The sequence below is a fragment of the Bufo bufo genome, chromosome 2 (assembly GCF_905171765.1).
Source record: "Bufo bufo chromosome 2, aBufBuf1.1, whole genome shotgun sequence".
NCBI classification, from domain to species: Eukaryota; Metazoa; Chordata; class Amphibia; order Anura; family Bufonidae; genus Bufo; species Bufo bufo.
The window spans coordinates 778,917,785-778,934,893 of record NC_053390.1 but is presented as its reverse complement, the minus strand read 5'-3'; the positions used below and the strand labels follow the sequence as shown (position 1 = coordinate 778,934,893).

Here is a 17,109-nt window from a genome sequence, read left to right as displayed (position 1 = left end):
AAGACGGGGCCTAAATTAAACGGCGCCCGGACACAGTGCTGGCGGTTCTCTTCTGGAGCAGCACGCTTAGCGCTTGCTCCCTGGAAGGGTGTATTATGGCGCTGGGAGCGGGAACCTCCTCCGCTCCCCTCCTGTAGCGAGGTAAAAAAATTCAGAGCACAGCGGTGCGTTCGGCCGCCCGCTGTGCTTAACAGTGCCTGCAGGAGGTAGGGCCGTTAACTCCCTATGTGCCCGTGCAGTGTCGGCACAGAGGGAGGGGGGAAATCCACCAGAGGTCCAGGGCTAGGATAAATGAAGCCCGGTGTCTGGCCCAGTGATCGTGGGGAGGGAGGGGGAAGGTGGGAGCCCAATGCTTTGCCAAATAGGGAGGGAGGGAGAGGGTTAACATACTCACCTAGTCCCTACTCACCTTATCTTCCTCCTCTTCTCTTCACCCTCCCTAAGTGGGCCCATAATGGTACCTTCTCCAGCGGGGTCACCTCCTCAGCAGCTGGCACCGGAGTGGCAATAGTCTGGTATGGCGGGAGGGTTTTCTCTTTGGCGGACCTAGGTAACCCCTTGGCTGGCGGGAGCAGGGAAGCGAGGCTGCCCTGGTCCACCTTGTCTTCTGTGGGAGAGGCAGCATTGCGGATAACAGTCACTGGCGCAACTCGACCCCGGGAGAACAGGGAGACGAGGCGACCACTGTTGTCCCATCAGAAAAAGAAGGAAAAAAAACTAACGAAAATAAAAAAAATCTTCAGGAGATTCCCTGCAGAGCAGGGAGGTCTTGCCTCCTATTGACACTAGGAAAAACTGAAGCTCTCTCTCCAGGCTGGAGGGGGTATAGCTGCCAGGGGAGGAGCTAACAGCTTTTACTAGTGTCAACGCCTCCTAGAGGACATAGCTATACCCACGGTCTCTGTGTCCCCCAATGAATATAGGCGAGAAATATGAATTTTGCAGGCCTGAATTGGCAGACATGGATTTTAGGTACCTTGTTGCATTCAGAAAACTTCTGAGGTCTCCAGAAATTAAAGACCCCAAGAAGTGACCCCATTCTAGAAAGTGCACTTTTCAGCAAACAGATGTCTCACAGAAGGTAGAAACACTTGTGAAAGGATTTAAAAGCACTCAGCAAGGACAGGGAATGGGGATCGTAAACTCCTGCAGATTAGCCAAAAATCACTGCAGCTGTTCCAGATGTTGTTCTTTAGTGAAAAGCACCGATTTATGTTGTAGTACCACAAGTCCCAGCCGACAACCAGCAGCACAGTGGGGAACAGGTCCTATCTGCAAGCAGTCACCAAGCTAAAATGGCTGCCTGCAGAGAGGCAGCAACTGTTCTTTCAGCTGCATAGCACTGCCATTGGCTTGTTCCAGCCAATGGCAGCGCTGTGAGGGGACACCAGTGTCTGGTGTCCCCTCCCTGACCTAGGAGGTGACATAGGCTGATGTAATCAGCCCCTGCCACCTCTAGCCAAACCCCCCTGCAGCACCATACCATTGCCAGCGCTGTGATGGGCCGGTCTTCACTAACCGGCCCATCGCAGCGATCAGGGCTGCAGGGGGGCGGAAAAACCTGCTCGCCCTCAGCTAAGATGGCTGCCTGCTGATTAGAGCAGCCATCTTATTGCAGTGCGGTGACCGGAGTTTACCATGACGTACTAGTAGGTCATGTGTCGGGAAGGGGTTAAAGATCGGGCCTCTTTTTCGTTTTTGCTGTTTTTCTCCCCACGTTCCAATAGCCAAAAACAAGATTTTTGTAAACTCATCTGTAAAATCTCTCTCTCGCTTAGTTCATTGGGGGACACAGGTGGGTATAGCTGATTGCTGCCACTAGGAGGCGACACTAGGCTGAAAAAAAGAAAACTTAGCTCCTCCCCTGCAGGCTATACCCCCTTCAGCCTGGAGAGAGCCTGTTAGTTTGTGCTCAAGCAGTAGAAACATGTGCGAAGCAAAAGAGAACACAACAAATGCCGGTGGGAGCGAACCCGAGCTGAATACCCGACCGGAAAACAGATTTTACAGGCGAGTTCACAAAAATCTAGTTGTTTTCTCGCTCGTATCATTGGGGGACACAGGACCGTGGGACATCCTAAAGCAGTCTACCGGGAGGGAAAACCAGAACCCCATGGAAAAAAAAACGCCCTCGAGGATACATAACCCACCGCCGCCTACAAGACTTTGCGGAGTAGGATCCGCCGATGCCTAGGAAAGCACCTGGTAAAACTTGGTGAACGTGTGCCCGGAAGACCAAGACACTGCCTTATACAACTGTAAAGCTGATGCATGGTGGAGATGAACCCAAGAAGCGCCGACCGCTGGTCGGGTGGGCCATAACTCCGCTGGGTGGTGCCTAGCTCCGGGAGCGGAATGCCTCAGCAACTATCAAACAGATTCACCTGGAAACATCCCCTTGGAGGCCGCCCAGTCTTTACAAGGACCTCCAGGAAAAAAACAGGTAAGAGTCTGTACGGCGGAAACCTAAGAGACCAAAACACATGGCTGATTGAGAGCCCGCTCTCTAGAATGCAAGTGAGAAAGACGGAAAAATCACGTCCGTGATGACGTGGAAGGCTGCGACTACCTTCAGCAAAAAAAGAAGGAATTGGTCGGAGCACTGCCTTATGTGGGTGCATGACAAGAGAAAAAATGTATGTACAAGAAGGTGCTACCAACTCCGAAATTCGCCCCCAAATGATCCACAGGTCATTTGGATGAAGCCGGTTACCTGGCCGCAACTCTGGAAGCAGAACCGAAAATCCAGGGCCGCAGGATGATCCTGTGGTAAAGATAAACGCTCCCTAGGAAGCGGTAAATTGGTAGATCGATGCCCCCAGAGCCGTAGGGGCTTGTGGTGAGAGCCCCCGAGAAAAACAACGCCTGAATCAGGCATGCCCAACTGCATGTCAAAGAACCAATACCTTGGAGATAGGTAAAAGTAAAAACGACGTGAGAATCAACGGCGATGGGAAACCTCGTCAGCGACCATATATTGACAGTGTGGCAACTCTGCCAGAAGGGGCAACGAGCAGGACCAAGATGAGAGAAATATTCCTGTCGGAATGCGAGGACGACTTCCAACACCCCCACGGTACCCGAGAAACCCATGTAACGTAGGGAACAAATAGAGCTGGGATGCCAAAGTCATACCACACATGGCTACTGGTCAGGTAGACAGAAGGGGAAGGTGGTCAGCTCGAGGAGGGACAAGAAATAGAAAGGGTGTCCCGTGCAGGAACTAAACCCCTACCAGTGGTGGCAAGGCGTGACAGCCACCCGCTCTGCCTGGCGTAGAGAGACTTTTAGTCCACCCAAGGAATGAGCAGTGAAAGGTATGACCACTATCGGACCAACATGACAAACATTACTCATGTCTGAAGAGAGGTAGCACTGATGGCATCCACTATTAGCACCCAAGTCCCGCTTATAACTAGTGGTAGACAAGTGCCATAGGGACCTAAGCTACCCAGTAGAGCGCACCCGAAGCGAGGTGCTGATCAGCTAAAGCAATTATGCAATTACAAACCCCTGTGTAGCGACAGAAGGACAACAGTTGTCAAAGAAACTGTCATTATCAGTAGTGTAAATGAGTAAGAGGGTAGGGGAAAAACCCATTCCCCTCCGAGACTGGCGCTATACCGAAGTAGCCACAGAATCTAGTGGTAGTGCAATACTCCGCCTGAGGAGGAGGCCATACAAGAGGGAGCCATAAATCTAATTTTAACACCATACTCCAGCTGAGGAGGCGGCCACACAGTAGAGGCCACCGATTCCTGTGCTAGAAGAATGTCACCTGACGAAGGAGCCGTGCAGTAGTAACCCTAGTGTGACGAATACCACGCCTCGTGCCCGCTTGACGTCACCTACGTCGAGCTCACGAGACGCAGTATGGTCACTTGTCACCAAAGCGTGACGTTACACCCTTCAAAGGAGCAGGTAAGGTCAGCTTGGTACAGTTTACACAGACACCTCTTGTCCACTCAGGTACAGAAAGGCAACAAGCTGAGAGAGTCTTTTCACTGCCGCAGTGAAAACAGCACTGTCTCAGCCCGGGTATCTGCCAGCAGCTTCTCGTTTGATAGAGCCCGGTCCGCTAGCGGGATAATATAGGGTGAGAAACCAACCCGGGGTAGCTTATAACTAGGTCGAAACACGGACGTGGGGATTCGTGATCGAGATACAAGATAGCACAAGATTAACTTATATATTTAATCGCCTTAAGGGCACACTAGATGACACAATATACACAGAATATATACAGTGGTCTGAAGTTACAGATACAGGTGATATACAGTTGCCAGAAAAAGTATGTGAACCCTTTGGAGTGATATGGATTTCTGCACAAATTGGTCATAAAATGTGATCTGATCTTCATCTAAGTCACAACAATAGACAATCACAGTCTGCTTAAACTAATAACACACAAAGAATTAAATGTTACCATGTTTTTATTGAACACACCATGTAAACATTCACAGTGCAGGTGGAAAAAGTATGTGAACCCCTAGACTAATGACATCTCCAAGAGGTAATAGAAGTGAGGTGTCAGCCAACTGGAGTCCAATCAATGAGATGAGATTAGAGGTGTTGGTTACAGCTGCCCTGCCCTATAAAAAACACACACCAGTTCTGTGTTTGCTTTTCACAAGAAGCATTGCCTGATGTGAATGATGCCTCACACAAAAGAGCTCTCAGAAGACCTACGATTAAGAATTGTTGACTTGCATAAAGCTGGAAAGGGTTATAAAAGTATCTCCAAAAGCCTTGCTGTTCATCAGTCCACGGTAAGACAAATTGTCTATAAATGGAGAAAGTTCAGCACTACTGCTACTCTTCCTAGGAGTGGCCGTCCTATAAAGATGACTGCAAGAGCACAGCGCAGACTGCTTAATGAGGTGAAGAAGAATCCTAGAGTGTCAGCTAAAGACTTACAAAAGTCTCTGGCATATGCTTACATCCCTGTTAGCGAATCTACAATACGTAAAACACTAAACAAGAATGGATTTCATGGGAGGATACCACAGAGGAAGCCACTGCTGTCCAAAAAATACATTGCTGCACATTTACAGTTTGCACAAGAGCACATGGATGTTCCACAGCAGTACTGGCAAAATATTCTGTGGACAGATGAAACCAAAGTTGAGTTGTTTGGAAGAAACACACAACACTATGTGTGGAGAAAAAGAGGCACAGCACACCAACATCATAACCTCATTCCAACTGTGAAGTATGGTGGTGGGGGCATCATGATTTGGGGCTGCTTTGCTGTGTCAGGGCCTGGATGGATTGCTATCATCGAAGGAAAAATGAATTCCCAAGTTTATCAAGACATTTTGCAGGAGAACTTAAGGCCATCTGTCCACCAGCTGAAGCTCAACAGAAGATGGGTGTTGCAACAGGACAACGACCCAAAGCATAGAAGTAAATCAACAACAGAATGGCTTAAACAGAAGAAAATATGCCTTCTGGAGTGGCCCAGTCAGAGTCCTGACCTCAACCCGATTGAGATGCTGTGGCATGACCTCAAGAAAGCGATTCACACCAGACATCCCAAGAATATTGCTGAACTGAAACAGTTCTGTAAAGAGGAATGGTCAAGAATTACTCCTGACCATTGTGCATGTCTGATCTGCAACTACAGGAAACGTTTGGTTGAAGTTATTGCTGTCAAAGGAGGTTCAACCAGTTATTAAATCCAAGGGTTCACATACTTTTTCCACCTGCACTGTGAATGTTTACATGGTGTGTTCAATAAAAACATGGTAACATTTAATTCTTTGTGTGTTATTAGTTTAGGCAGACTGTGATTGTCTAGTGTTGTGATTTAGATGAAGATCAGATCACATTTTATGACCAATTTGTGCAGAAATCCATATCATTCCAAAGGGTTCACATACTTTTTCTTGCAACTGTAGCTACAACAGGGTTAAGCAGAACAATAAGTCAGTTTACCAGATATATGAGTCCTTTAGGCAGTGATGTCAGCTGGTTGCAGGTCCCTCCAAACACCATTGCACGATGTGACCCCCTTTCAGAGAAAGACCCGCCCGCTTGCTGGCACAAGCCTTTTAACCTGTAGCCGGCCCCTCCCCTACTGGCCTTTGGGAGGGGTCCACCCCCCCTCTGCTGGACTGGCTGCAAATGACCCACAAAACCCTTTAGGGTTTATAGCTCCAGTCCAGAAGGTCACAGGGAGATGTTTCTGGGACCAACGGATCCGCCTAGGTTCTGGCTACAACTATAGTCCAAACATGGTGCCGCTATTGGGTTTCTGTGGGGAGATATGGATATCTCCCTTCCCTGGCATCCCACCCTCAAACAAAGACCATGGGCATGTTCATCGTGGCCACCGGGACACAAATATGTATCCGGTTTGCGCCTGCGATGGCCGGGCGATTCATAATTCCTTATGAAATGTAGGTGTCAACATCTCTGGGAGGTATCATTGATCCTGGCAAGGGCTGATACCTCCTGCTGGGGATTTTCCTGCAGGATCCGTGCCGTCTGACTGAAGGTGCGACATGTAACCAAATGTGGCCTGCTAGGAGTTTTCTGCTAATTGGCTGCGGCCCCCCTGTGGAGCTTGATTTCCTCTGCCATCTTTCATCAAATGGGGGGTGTGAGGACATGGCTGACAGTAAATATTAATCCATATTCCTCACACCTAGTATGTAGTGGTAACGTAAATACCCCTTATCCAGTAATAGCTACAGCATGCCCCGCCAGTGCAGAACTGAGGACACCTGAGGACATCCCATAGGAGCCATGGTACCATACTGCCCTAGTTAAGTAGAGCTAACCTTAAACACTCCACCTGGGAAGGGTGCTGAAAAGGAGGAACCGCCAAAGCCAGCGCCAGGGTAGAACCCCTACCTGACGGGGGCTGCCCCACTGCAGTGACCACGATCTCTAGCACTAGCATGAAAACTGCACCTGCAAGGAGAACTCGCTGTACAGTCGTGGCCAAAAGTTTTGAGAATGACACAAATATTAGTTTTCACAAAGTTTGCTGCTAAACTGCTTTTAGATATTTGTTTCAGTTGTTTCTGTGATGTAGTGAAATATAATTACACGCACTTCATACGTTTCAAAGGCTTTTATCGACAATTACATGACATTTATGCAAAGAGTCAGTATTTGCAGTGTTGGCCCTTCTTTTTCAGGACCTCTGCAATTCGACTGGGCATGCTCTCAATCAACTTCTGGGCCAATTCCTGACTGATAGCAACCCATTCTGACAAACTCCAAGAAGTGATTATGAAAGAATTAGTGGGTTTTTGTTTGTCCACCCGCCTCTTGAGGATTGACCACAAGTTCTCAATGGGATTAAGATCTGGGGAGTTTCCAGGCCATGGACCCAAAATGTCAACGTTTTGGTCCCCGAGCCACTTAGTTATCACTTTTGCTTTATGGCACGGTGCTCCATCCTGCTGGAGAATGCATTGGTCTTCACCAAACTGTTGTTGGATTGTTGGAAGAAGTTGCTGTTGGAGGGCGTTTTGGTACCATTCTTTATTCATGGCTGTGTTTTTGGGCAAAATTGTGAGTGAGCCCACTCCCTTGGATGAGAAGCAACCCCACACATGAATGGTCTCAGGATTCTTTACTGTTGGCATGACACAGGACTGATGGTAGCGCTCACCTTTTCTTCTCCGGACAAGCCTTTTTCCAGATGCCCCAAACAAATCGGAAAGAGGCTTCATCGGAGAATATGACTTTGCCCCAGTCCTCAGCAGTCCATTCACCATACTTTCTGCAGAAGATCAATCTGTCCCTGATGTTTTTTTTGGAGAGAAGTGGCTTCTTTGCTGCCCTTCTTGACACCAGGTCATCTTCCAAAAGTTTTCGCCTCACTGTGCGTGCAGATGCGCTCACACCTGCCTGCTGCCATTCCTGAGCAAGCTCTGCACTGGTGGCACTCCGATCCCGCAGCTGAATCCTCTTTAGGAGACGATCCTGGCGCTTGCTGGACTTTCTTGGACGCCCTGAAGCCTTCTTTTTTTTAAACTCGTTTTATTGAAGTTTAACAACAGACATGGTACATCACAGTCTGAAACAGTGACAACCCGCGCAGGGGAGCCACGTGTTTCCCATCATATCATCAAGTCACACAGTGTATTAGGCAGGTATCTATAATATCGGGCAACTAAGCATTAAGGCATTCTAGATCAGCAGTACAGGAATCACACATCCATTGCAACAAGAACCTCCGACACGGAGCGTAAATGCACAGACAGTAAAGAGTGCGGTGAGGAGCACCACTCCCCCCATACCTTCTGAAATTTCTGAGGACATTTTCTGTGAATATACACTACTTTCTCCATTGCCATTGCATGATTCATTAAGGTCTTCCACTGACCCACCGTAGGGGTTCTTTCCGCCATCCACCGCAAGGCGATCGCCTTCCTAGCTAGGAAGAGCGCCTCTCCCAAAAATACTCTTTGATGACGTGTCCACCTTTCTTCCTCTAACACCCCCAAAATGCATATTTTGGGGCAGACCCCTATCGACACCGGCAGTATCGCAGAGAGTATCTCAACTATTTTGCCCCAAAACACCTGCAAGTGCGTGCAACCCCACATCAAGTGCCAGAAATCCGCTCCCTCCTCCTGACATCTGTGACACCTACTGCTCGTTGAACTTCCCATTCTGAGCAACCTGACAGGGGACAGGTAACTCCTATGTAGAATGAACAATTGCGTTAACCTATTATTTACCGAAGGGGAAACCTTGGTGGGCACCAACATAGCCTCCTTCCAATCTTCAGCGTCAAGAGTTGGGATATTAGTCTTCCATTTCGCCTCAACCTCCAGCGGATGCAAAGCCATGTGTTCCCCCAGTAGATATGTATATAATATTGAGACCATGCCCCTAGGCCCCTGTGATCTCAGCACTCCTATGAGCGGGTACTTGGAAATACTGCGGCCTGCCCCCCTAAATTGGGTACCCAAAGCGTGCCGTAATTGAAGGTATCTGTAAAATAAAGAGTGAGGAATCTCAAACTTCTCCTGGAGTTGCTGTAAGGACCGCAATACACCCCCATCATACAAGTCAGCTAATGTGAGCACCCCACACCCTTTCCACGTCTCCACACCCTCCAGATTCACCAAATGTGGGAACATGGGGTTATCCCAAAGCGGTACCGAGTCCGGCAAGTCCGCGTTAAACTTAGTCGCCTTCCAGACCTGTTGAGCCAACCTGTGGACAGGCAGTAGTCTCCCCGAGACCGGTCCTGGGGACTCCAGCACAGGCCAGAGGGTAGACAGGCCAAGATACTCCCTCAGCCAGTACTCCGGGCCAGGCAGCTCCTCCTGTTTCACCCATGCTGCCACATACTTCAGTTGCCCGGCCAGGTAGTAAAGGAAGAAATCGGGTAAAGCAGCCCCCCCATTCGTCTTAGACCTCTGCAGCACTTTCAATGAGAGCTTCCGTCTGGCCTTCCCCCAAACAAAAGCCACCATTAATGAATGTAGTCTGTCGAAAAAGGCCTTAGGTACCGGGGCGCACGAAAGCGATAGGAGATATAGACCCTTGGGGAGCAAAATCATTTTAACTAGGTTTAGTCTCCCCATCACCGAAATCGGCAATGCCTTCCACGTTTTAAATTTGTCTATGAATAACGACTCTATTGGGTCAATATTTCTTGCCACAGACGCACAGGGGTCCCTTGTAATCACGATACCCAGGTACTTAAACTGATCCACCACCGGTAGGTTATGTACGCACTCCGGCCAGTTGTGGTCCCATAGAGGCATAATAGCCGATTTCGTCCAGTTTATGTGCAAGCCCGAGTATATGCCAAACCTCTCAATTACCTCAATAGCTCTGGGAAGTGTGCGCTCAGGCTCGGCCATAAACAGAAGGAGATCGTCCGCGTACAGGCCAACCTTCTCCACCCTGTCTCCCTTTGCGACCCCTATAAAAGACTCATCCTGCCTAATACGCAATGCTAAGTGCTCTATTACTACCGCAAACAGGAGGGGGGAAAGGGGGCATCCCTGCCTAGTTCCTCTTTGTAAAGTGAAAGAATCCGACTGGGTTCCGTTTACTAATATATTCGCCTTAGGTCTCTGATACAGAATCTCAACCCACCGCAGAAACCCCGATCCAAACCCAAATTCCTTAAGGATCCGCAGGAGGAAAGGCCACTCCACAGAGTCAAAGGCCTTGGCTGTGTCAAGAGACGCCAGAGCCCATTCACAACCCTCCGCTACCCCAGCCTGAGCTATAACCTGGGCCCTCCTGATGTTGTCAGAGGTGGTCCTTCCGGGCATAAACCCTGCCTGGTCCTGGTGAACTATTGACGTGATCACCCTGTTCAGACGGGAGGCAAGTATCCTGGTCAATATTTTGTAATCTAAATTTAGTAGTGAAATTGGCCTGTAGGAGCCACACACAGTAGGATCTTTGTCCGGTTTTAATATGACAACAATAGTTGCATCATACAGAGTCTCGGGCAGCTGATGACGTTGAAATGATGCCAAATACAATTTAAGAAGTTGAGGACTGAGGATCTCACTATACCGCGAATAAACTTCTATCGGGATCCCATCAGGACCTGGCGCCTTCCCAGCAGGGAGATCACGAATAGCCATCTGAATTTCTTCCAGGGAAATATCTCTGTCTAACAGGGTCGCATCCGCAGCGCCAAGCTTGGGGTGGTCCACCTCTACAACATAGTCATTCAATTCCCCCTCCGTATAGTGTGCTGCTGAGCTATACAACGACTTAAAAAACTGCTTAAATCCCTCAAGTATCCCCTCCACCGTTTCCGCCATCTGACCCTCCGGATTCAGAATCCGTAACACTGGAGGAGACGACTGATTGGTCCTAGCGATCTGAGCCAGAAGCCTGCCCGCTCTATCACCCGCTTCAAATGACTGCTGCTTCATGAAAAATATTTTCCGTTCACTCTTCTCCTTGAGGTACATCATATACGCCCTACCCTTAGACATCCACTCCACCCTATTACTCTCTGTGGGAGCAGCACAAAAAAGGACCTCAGCCTCCCTACACTGAGTATGCAAGTCTAATTCCTTATGAGCCGAGTCCCTCTTAACAAATGAGATGGAAGACTTTAAGCAGCCCCTCAAGTAGGCCTTCAGTGTGTCCCATAGCAGTAGTTCTTCCGTCTCTTCCCCCTGTACATCCAAAAAGACCCTCAGTTGGTCAGGGATCCTATCATTTTGAGTCAATAGGGAAAGCCAAAAGGGATGTATTCTCATTTTCCCCCCACTAGACGTAGCCCCAGGAATACTAAAGCGTGCCACAACCGCAGCATGATCTGAGGGGCCCCGGGGCTCATAAGTGATATCTATTACATCCGTACTTACAACAGCGTTACCAAATACGTAGTCAATTCTCGAAAGCGCCCCCCTGGCGGGAGTGAAACATGAATATTCCCTCAGTCGCGGGTTTCTAAGTCTCCACAAGTCCAGCCATCCCAGTTCTGTCGTGACCCTAAACAATGTTGTCCCCGAATAAGCCCCAGTTCCTCCTCCACCAGCTACTCTATATCTATCTAGCTCTTCCTGCATGACCATGTTGAAATCTCCCATACAGAGCAGTCTGGCAGTGGGGTACTGTGCTGCAAACCCTAAGATCACTTGGAGAAGTGAAATACTGGCTGGAGGAGGATTATATAAGTTAATAATAACGTACGGGATGTGGTTAATAAAGGCATACACTAGCAAGTATTGACCTTCCGGATCAGTAACACATTTCTGTGGCTCCCAGAGGAGTCCCTTACGCACCAGTAAAGCAGTTCCTCTAGAATTCGATGTGCCATATGATTGAAGTGACCACTGCACCCATTGTTTAGCAATTCTGTGCCCAGTGTCAGCTGTCAGATGAGTCTCCTGAAGTCCCAGAACGTGAGGGCAATACCGTCTCACATGCGAAAATACCGCTATCCTCTTATGCGGTGCGCCCAAGCCTCTCACGTTCCAGGACATCACAACTAAAGAACCCATAGTGCAATCAGGAGGCTATTCCACCCGTAACAGAGGATGCCAGCCACTGGGCAAAAAGAAAACCTGCTCAGTCTAACAGCTCGCCTTCTGGCCCTGAAGCCTTCTTAACAAGAATTGAACCTCTTTCCTTGAAGCTCTTGATGATCCTATAAATTGTTGATTGAGGTGCAATCTTAGTAGCCACAATATCCTTGCCTGTGAAGCCATTTTTATGCAACGCAATGATGGCTGCACACGTTTCTTTGCAGGTCACCATGGTTAACAATGGAAGAACAATGATTTCAAGCATCACCCTCCTTTTAACATGTCAAGACTGTCATTTTAACCCAATCATCCTGACATAATGATCTCCAGCCTTGTGCTCGTCAACATTCTCACCTGAGTTAACAAGACGATTACTGAAATGATCTCAGCAGGTCCTTTAATGACAGCAATGAAATGCAGTGGAAAGTTTTTTTGGGGATTAAGTTAATTTTCATGGCAAAGAAGGACTATGCAATTCATCTGATCACTCTTCATAAGATTCTGGAGTATATGCAAATTGCTATTATAAAAACTTAAGCAGCAACTTTTCCAATTTCCAATATTTATGTAATTCTCAAAACTTTTGGCCACGACTGTAGTAGCTAATCTAGAGTGCCAGCATAACCACTTCACCTAGAGAAGGAGGAGTGGTGGACAGAGAATACAGAGTCAGTGCAACCCTCGGCTCGCTGGAATGTAATCACAATATTCTGTGCAATGGCGTACGCACTACATGTTGTCGAGGACCAATACCATGACCGACCTGAATTGTGGAGGCCCATGGGGATGGGGGGGTCTCTAGGACACAAGTGTTGCTGGGTAACCCCCCTGAGAGGACAGAGGTCGACATATTTGCACCCCCATCCAGCACCGGAAGAACAGAAGGATACAATATGGAAGTAGCCACAGTATCCAGTGGCAGTACCCATATGTCACTAGATGAAGAGTACAGGGCACCAACGGGTACAGACTCTTGACACGCCCCACCTGTGAAGGAAACCCAAGGAATCTAGTGTTGTGGCGTAGTTGAATTGTAGTTATTGCCCCGTTAGCGGATCACTTATGGAAGGGGGTAATGCAACAGGAAGCATGGAGGTGGCAATGTGACTGGTGAAATAGCATCCAGTGGTAGAGCAATACTTTGCTTAAGGAAGGGGGTAGCGATAGTCAGAACTGTATCCAACGGTAGTGTAAATACCCCACCTATGGAAGGGGTAATGCCTACGGCAAGCACAGCACTCAGTGGTAATGCAGTTACTCCACCGAACCTCTCCAGAGAGTGAGGGTGCCTCTGAGCGTGACCCTAGAGAAGAAGAAGAGTGGGGGTGCGGAGATGACCGAGGAGGAATATGTCCTGCTCTGGCTCACTTGTGTGCAGTTCTACCCCTCAGAATCTTGTCCATGTCAGTTGCGGGCTGCGCCGGTGGGGAATATCAACCAACTACCAAGGGGGTGGAATAGGAACTTCTCAAGGTCCACCCACCGGATTGCGCAGGCAGTGCTTTATTAACCAGACAACCCTGGAGGATGGATTGGGAACTTCCATAGGTACTCCATTGGATTGCTCAGGTGGAGAAATATCAACCAAACGACCCAGAAGGGTGGATTGGGAATGCTTCAGATGTACTCCACTGGATCTGCGCAGGTGGAGCATCAACAACCAAACGGCCCCGGAGGGCGGATTGGGAAACTGAGAAATCCTCCACTGTCCGGATAGGGAACAGGATCAGTATGGTACACACGGTCAGGATGGTACTGCGGTGATGTGGGCTGAGGGGCGCAGGACCTGTATGGGCACACATTTAAAAAAAAAAAATATTTCCATTGATGACCCAGCCTCAAATGGGACAAGAGGCAGGAAGGGCTGAATACTTCAATATTAAGGCACATTGCCCCGGATAATCTGGTGCCAGCCTCAAAAAGGTGGCTGGCCAGGAAGGGTTAAAACTGCCTTGAGGACCGGGGGCGGAGCCAGCGAGGCTCCTGGGGGAGTAGGACAGCTAAGCGGGAAGAATTCGTGCCAGAAAATGAACCCGCCCCCCTATACCTGGGGAAGAAAGTTGCGGCCTAGTAGGCCGCAAAGCCAGGAACTAAAGTTTTGGCGCAGGCCGACCAGGAATCACCGCCGGCCAGAGCACAGTGGGACCTGGACCGGTGCACGGAATGCATCCGCCTGCGCCCACCGGCCGCGGGAGCCCACCCCGTGGGCCGGGAAGAAAACAGCACGGGCCAGAGAAAAATCTGTAGGTCCGAAATTAAGCCGGGGCCTAGATTTTGCGGCGCCCCGGATGTGTATACCAGCTGCGGGTTGAATGAAGTGCGGCGCCTGGCCGACCGGGAGCACGCAAAAGGCGCCCGCTTGTAGTTACCGGCTTTGGGAGACCACCCGCAGTCCGGGAAGAATCGGCGCAGGCCTAAGGAGCAAGAGGGGGAGGCCTTTGCTCCCCCCCAGACATGGTCTCCAGTGGCCCAGAACCGTAGTGGAGAGGGGGGGTGTGGGGAGGGAATGGTGCGGAGAATACTCACCTAATCCGGATTACTCACCCCATCTTCATCCTCTTCCTCCCTGTGACGAAAGGAGGAGATTCAGAGGACATAGGCGGTGCTAGGCTCCTTCACAGGGAAGCATGGCTGGGCACCAGGAAGGTTACCGCAGCCCCTTGGGCACCACCTTACAAGGCTCCTTTACACATCTCTAAAATCATTTTTTAAACACAATAAAAAAGGACACAGCGCTATAGGACCGGTATATTGCGGACATGCTTGCGGCGATCTAGCCGTGCATGTCTGCAGCTCTATAACTGAAAACGAGGTGACAGAATCCCTTTAAGAGAAATAAAGTTGACCATAACCTCATAAAAAGAGCCATAATTTGCGACCAGTTATACGACAAGAACATAAAGCTTACCTTCAAAGTTGAAGAATTGAGGAGGTTCCTTAAGAATCCAGAACCGTTACTGCTCATAGGAGAAAGAATTGAGCTACTGAATGGCTGCAACGCGGAAGCTGGCTTTCCGAAACTAGCAAAAGAGGGTAGTGCTATGTTTTCCGTTTTCAGTGCAGATGTGAAGAGGTTATCTGCAGGAAGATCCGAATAAACACTTGAGGACCCAGGCAGAAGAGGTCACTGAAGCATGACACTAAAACGTCTACTTTAATAAAACTGCACTTTAAATAGACCATACCATAACTTATTTATATTTTTTTACTTTTAGCATGTCATAAGCTTAGCTTTACTCTCAGTCAGACCATCACTGCAATCAGAGAGGGAAGGTGGAGTTAGCGGGTCAATTACAGCATCACACGTTAAACTAATAAAAGCAGTCATCTTCTGTAGACATCTCTAACAGACCATACTGTTATCCTAATTCTACCAATATACTATTATACTAGCAGATCACATCTTCCCCTCACAAGAGCAGTAAACTGACAATGCATTCCTATCTATATAGGAGTTTTATATCTTTGCGCTGACTGATACAGAAGAACTATTTTGTATTAGATTCTCGTTGGTACAGGACTGCCGAAATGATCTTTTTCTGGCGCTAGCTTCCCTCTATTGCCTGACGTACCTTTGTTTTCCTTCACATTTGTGTTAGGAATATTGGTTAGCCAACTCAAAGGCCCGGGGAGGGAAGATGAAGGCGTTTTGCTATTAGCCGTCAATGGATCCTGTGCGGGTAAATTGCTCGGCTGCGGAGATCCGTTTGTGGATTCAGAGCTAGAAGACGTCTGTGAACAGAATATCAGTTATGAGAAACTACGCAGTTCCTTGTAAATTCTCAACCAGCACACATGGCCGCCAAAAAAATAAATACCTGTTTTGGCTCTTCCTTCACAACCGGTCTAGGTAAAGGCTTCTGGTGTTTGTTGGAACATAGACAATTTGACTTTATTCCCCACTTCCCCCTTACAGAATGGACAACATCTCCGACATCATACAGAGCTGGAAAAGAGACCACATTAACCCTGTAAGGACCAGATGAATTTTTGGCTTTTACAATCCTATCATCTATAACTATTTTTACATCCATGTGTCGGACCCTCGCCGATCAGATGCTGATTATCTATCCAGATGATAGGTCATCAGCTTAAAAGAACTGCAGGATCCCTTTAATGCTTTTTTTTTTTTTTTCCTTCTGTGTCTCATGAGGGGACATTTAAAGGCTATGGACACCCCTGGGGCAACTTTTATTGCATTCCACTTAGGCTAGGTCTACATGGCAACATGTGTCACGCGACATTTCATGCAATGTATTTCAATGGAGTCGCCATGCAGCCTGCTGTGGCAGCCGCAAAAAAAATTAAAAATCCAACTCAGGATTTTTTGCGACTGTCGTGTCGCAGTAGCAGCTTGTCACATTGCCATACCATTGAAATACAATACATGAAATGTCGCCATGTAGCTGTACCCTTTACGCTGCCCTAGTGTTATTTTGGGCTAAAATCACTTTTTCCAAATTGCCTTTATTAGATTTTTCAACAGTTTTTCCTCTACAGCTTTGCGGCATCTGCAGACTGTAGCTTCTTCTCGGCAAGAGCTGATCTGATCTCTAGTTCCCCGACCAAGATGTCACAGAACTAGATATAAAGCTGCAGAGGAAAAAAAACTGGTGAAAATTTTGAATAAAAGACCAAATTAAAAATGATTTTTAACCTAAAATAAGCAGAATGCAATAATAAAAATACTCCAGGCGTCTATAGCCTTTAAATCTTTTTTTGTTTTAAAAAACTGTGATGTACAGGTTGGGCCATTTATATGGATACACCTTAATAAAATGGGAATGGTTGGTGATATTAACTTCCTGTTTGTGGCACATTAGTATATGTGAGAGGGGAAACTTTTCAAGATGGGTGGTGACCATGGCAGCCATTTAGAAGTCGGCCATTTTGAATCCAACTTTTGTTTTTTCAATAGGAAGAGGGTCATGTGACACATCAAACTTATTGGGAATTTCACAAGAAAAACAATGGTGTGCTTCGTTTTAACGTAACTTTATTCTTTCATTGTATCTCCTTTAATGTATAATAAAATAGCTCTCTCTTTTAAACAGCTTATACAGAAAAAGGACTTATAAAATCAGTAACAAAATTCAAGACTATTCTATCCCAACTTAAAACGCATCGA

At 47.9% G+C, this 17,109-nt stretch overlaps 1 protein-coding gene across 2 annotated transcripts in view; it reads right to left on the bottom strand.

Moving 5' to 3' along the window:
* LOC120990372 (lysine-specific demethylase 3A-A-like) overlaps window positions 1-17,109 on the bottom strand; it is an 88,356-nt gene that overhangs the window by 32,300 nt on the left and 38,947 nt on the right. For both annotated transcript variants that reach the window (XM_040419138.1, XM_040419139.1), the window contains 3 exons: window positions 15,800-15,927; window positions 15,554-15,713; window positions 14,890-15,059 (listed from right to left, as the gene is read on the bottom strand). In XM_040419138.1, the coding sequence (XP_040275072.1) occupies window positions 14,890-15,059; window positions 15,554-15,713; window positions 15,800-15,927 (458 nt within the window). The remainder of the gene's footprint in view (window positions 1-14,889; window positions 15,060-15,553; window positions 15,714-15,799; window positions 15,928-17,109) is intronic.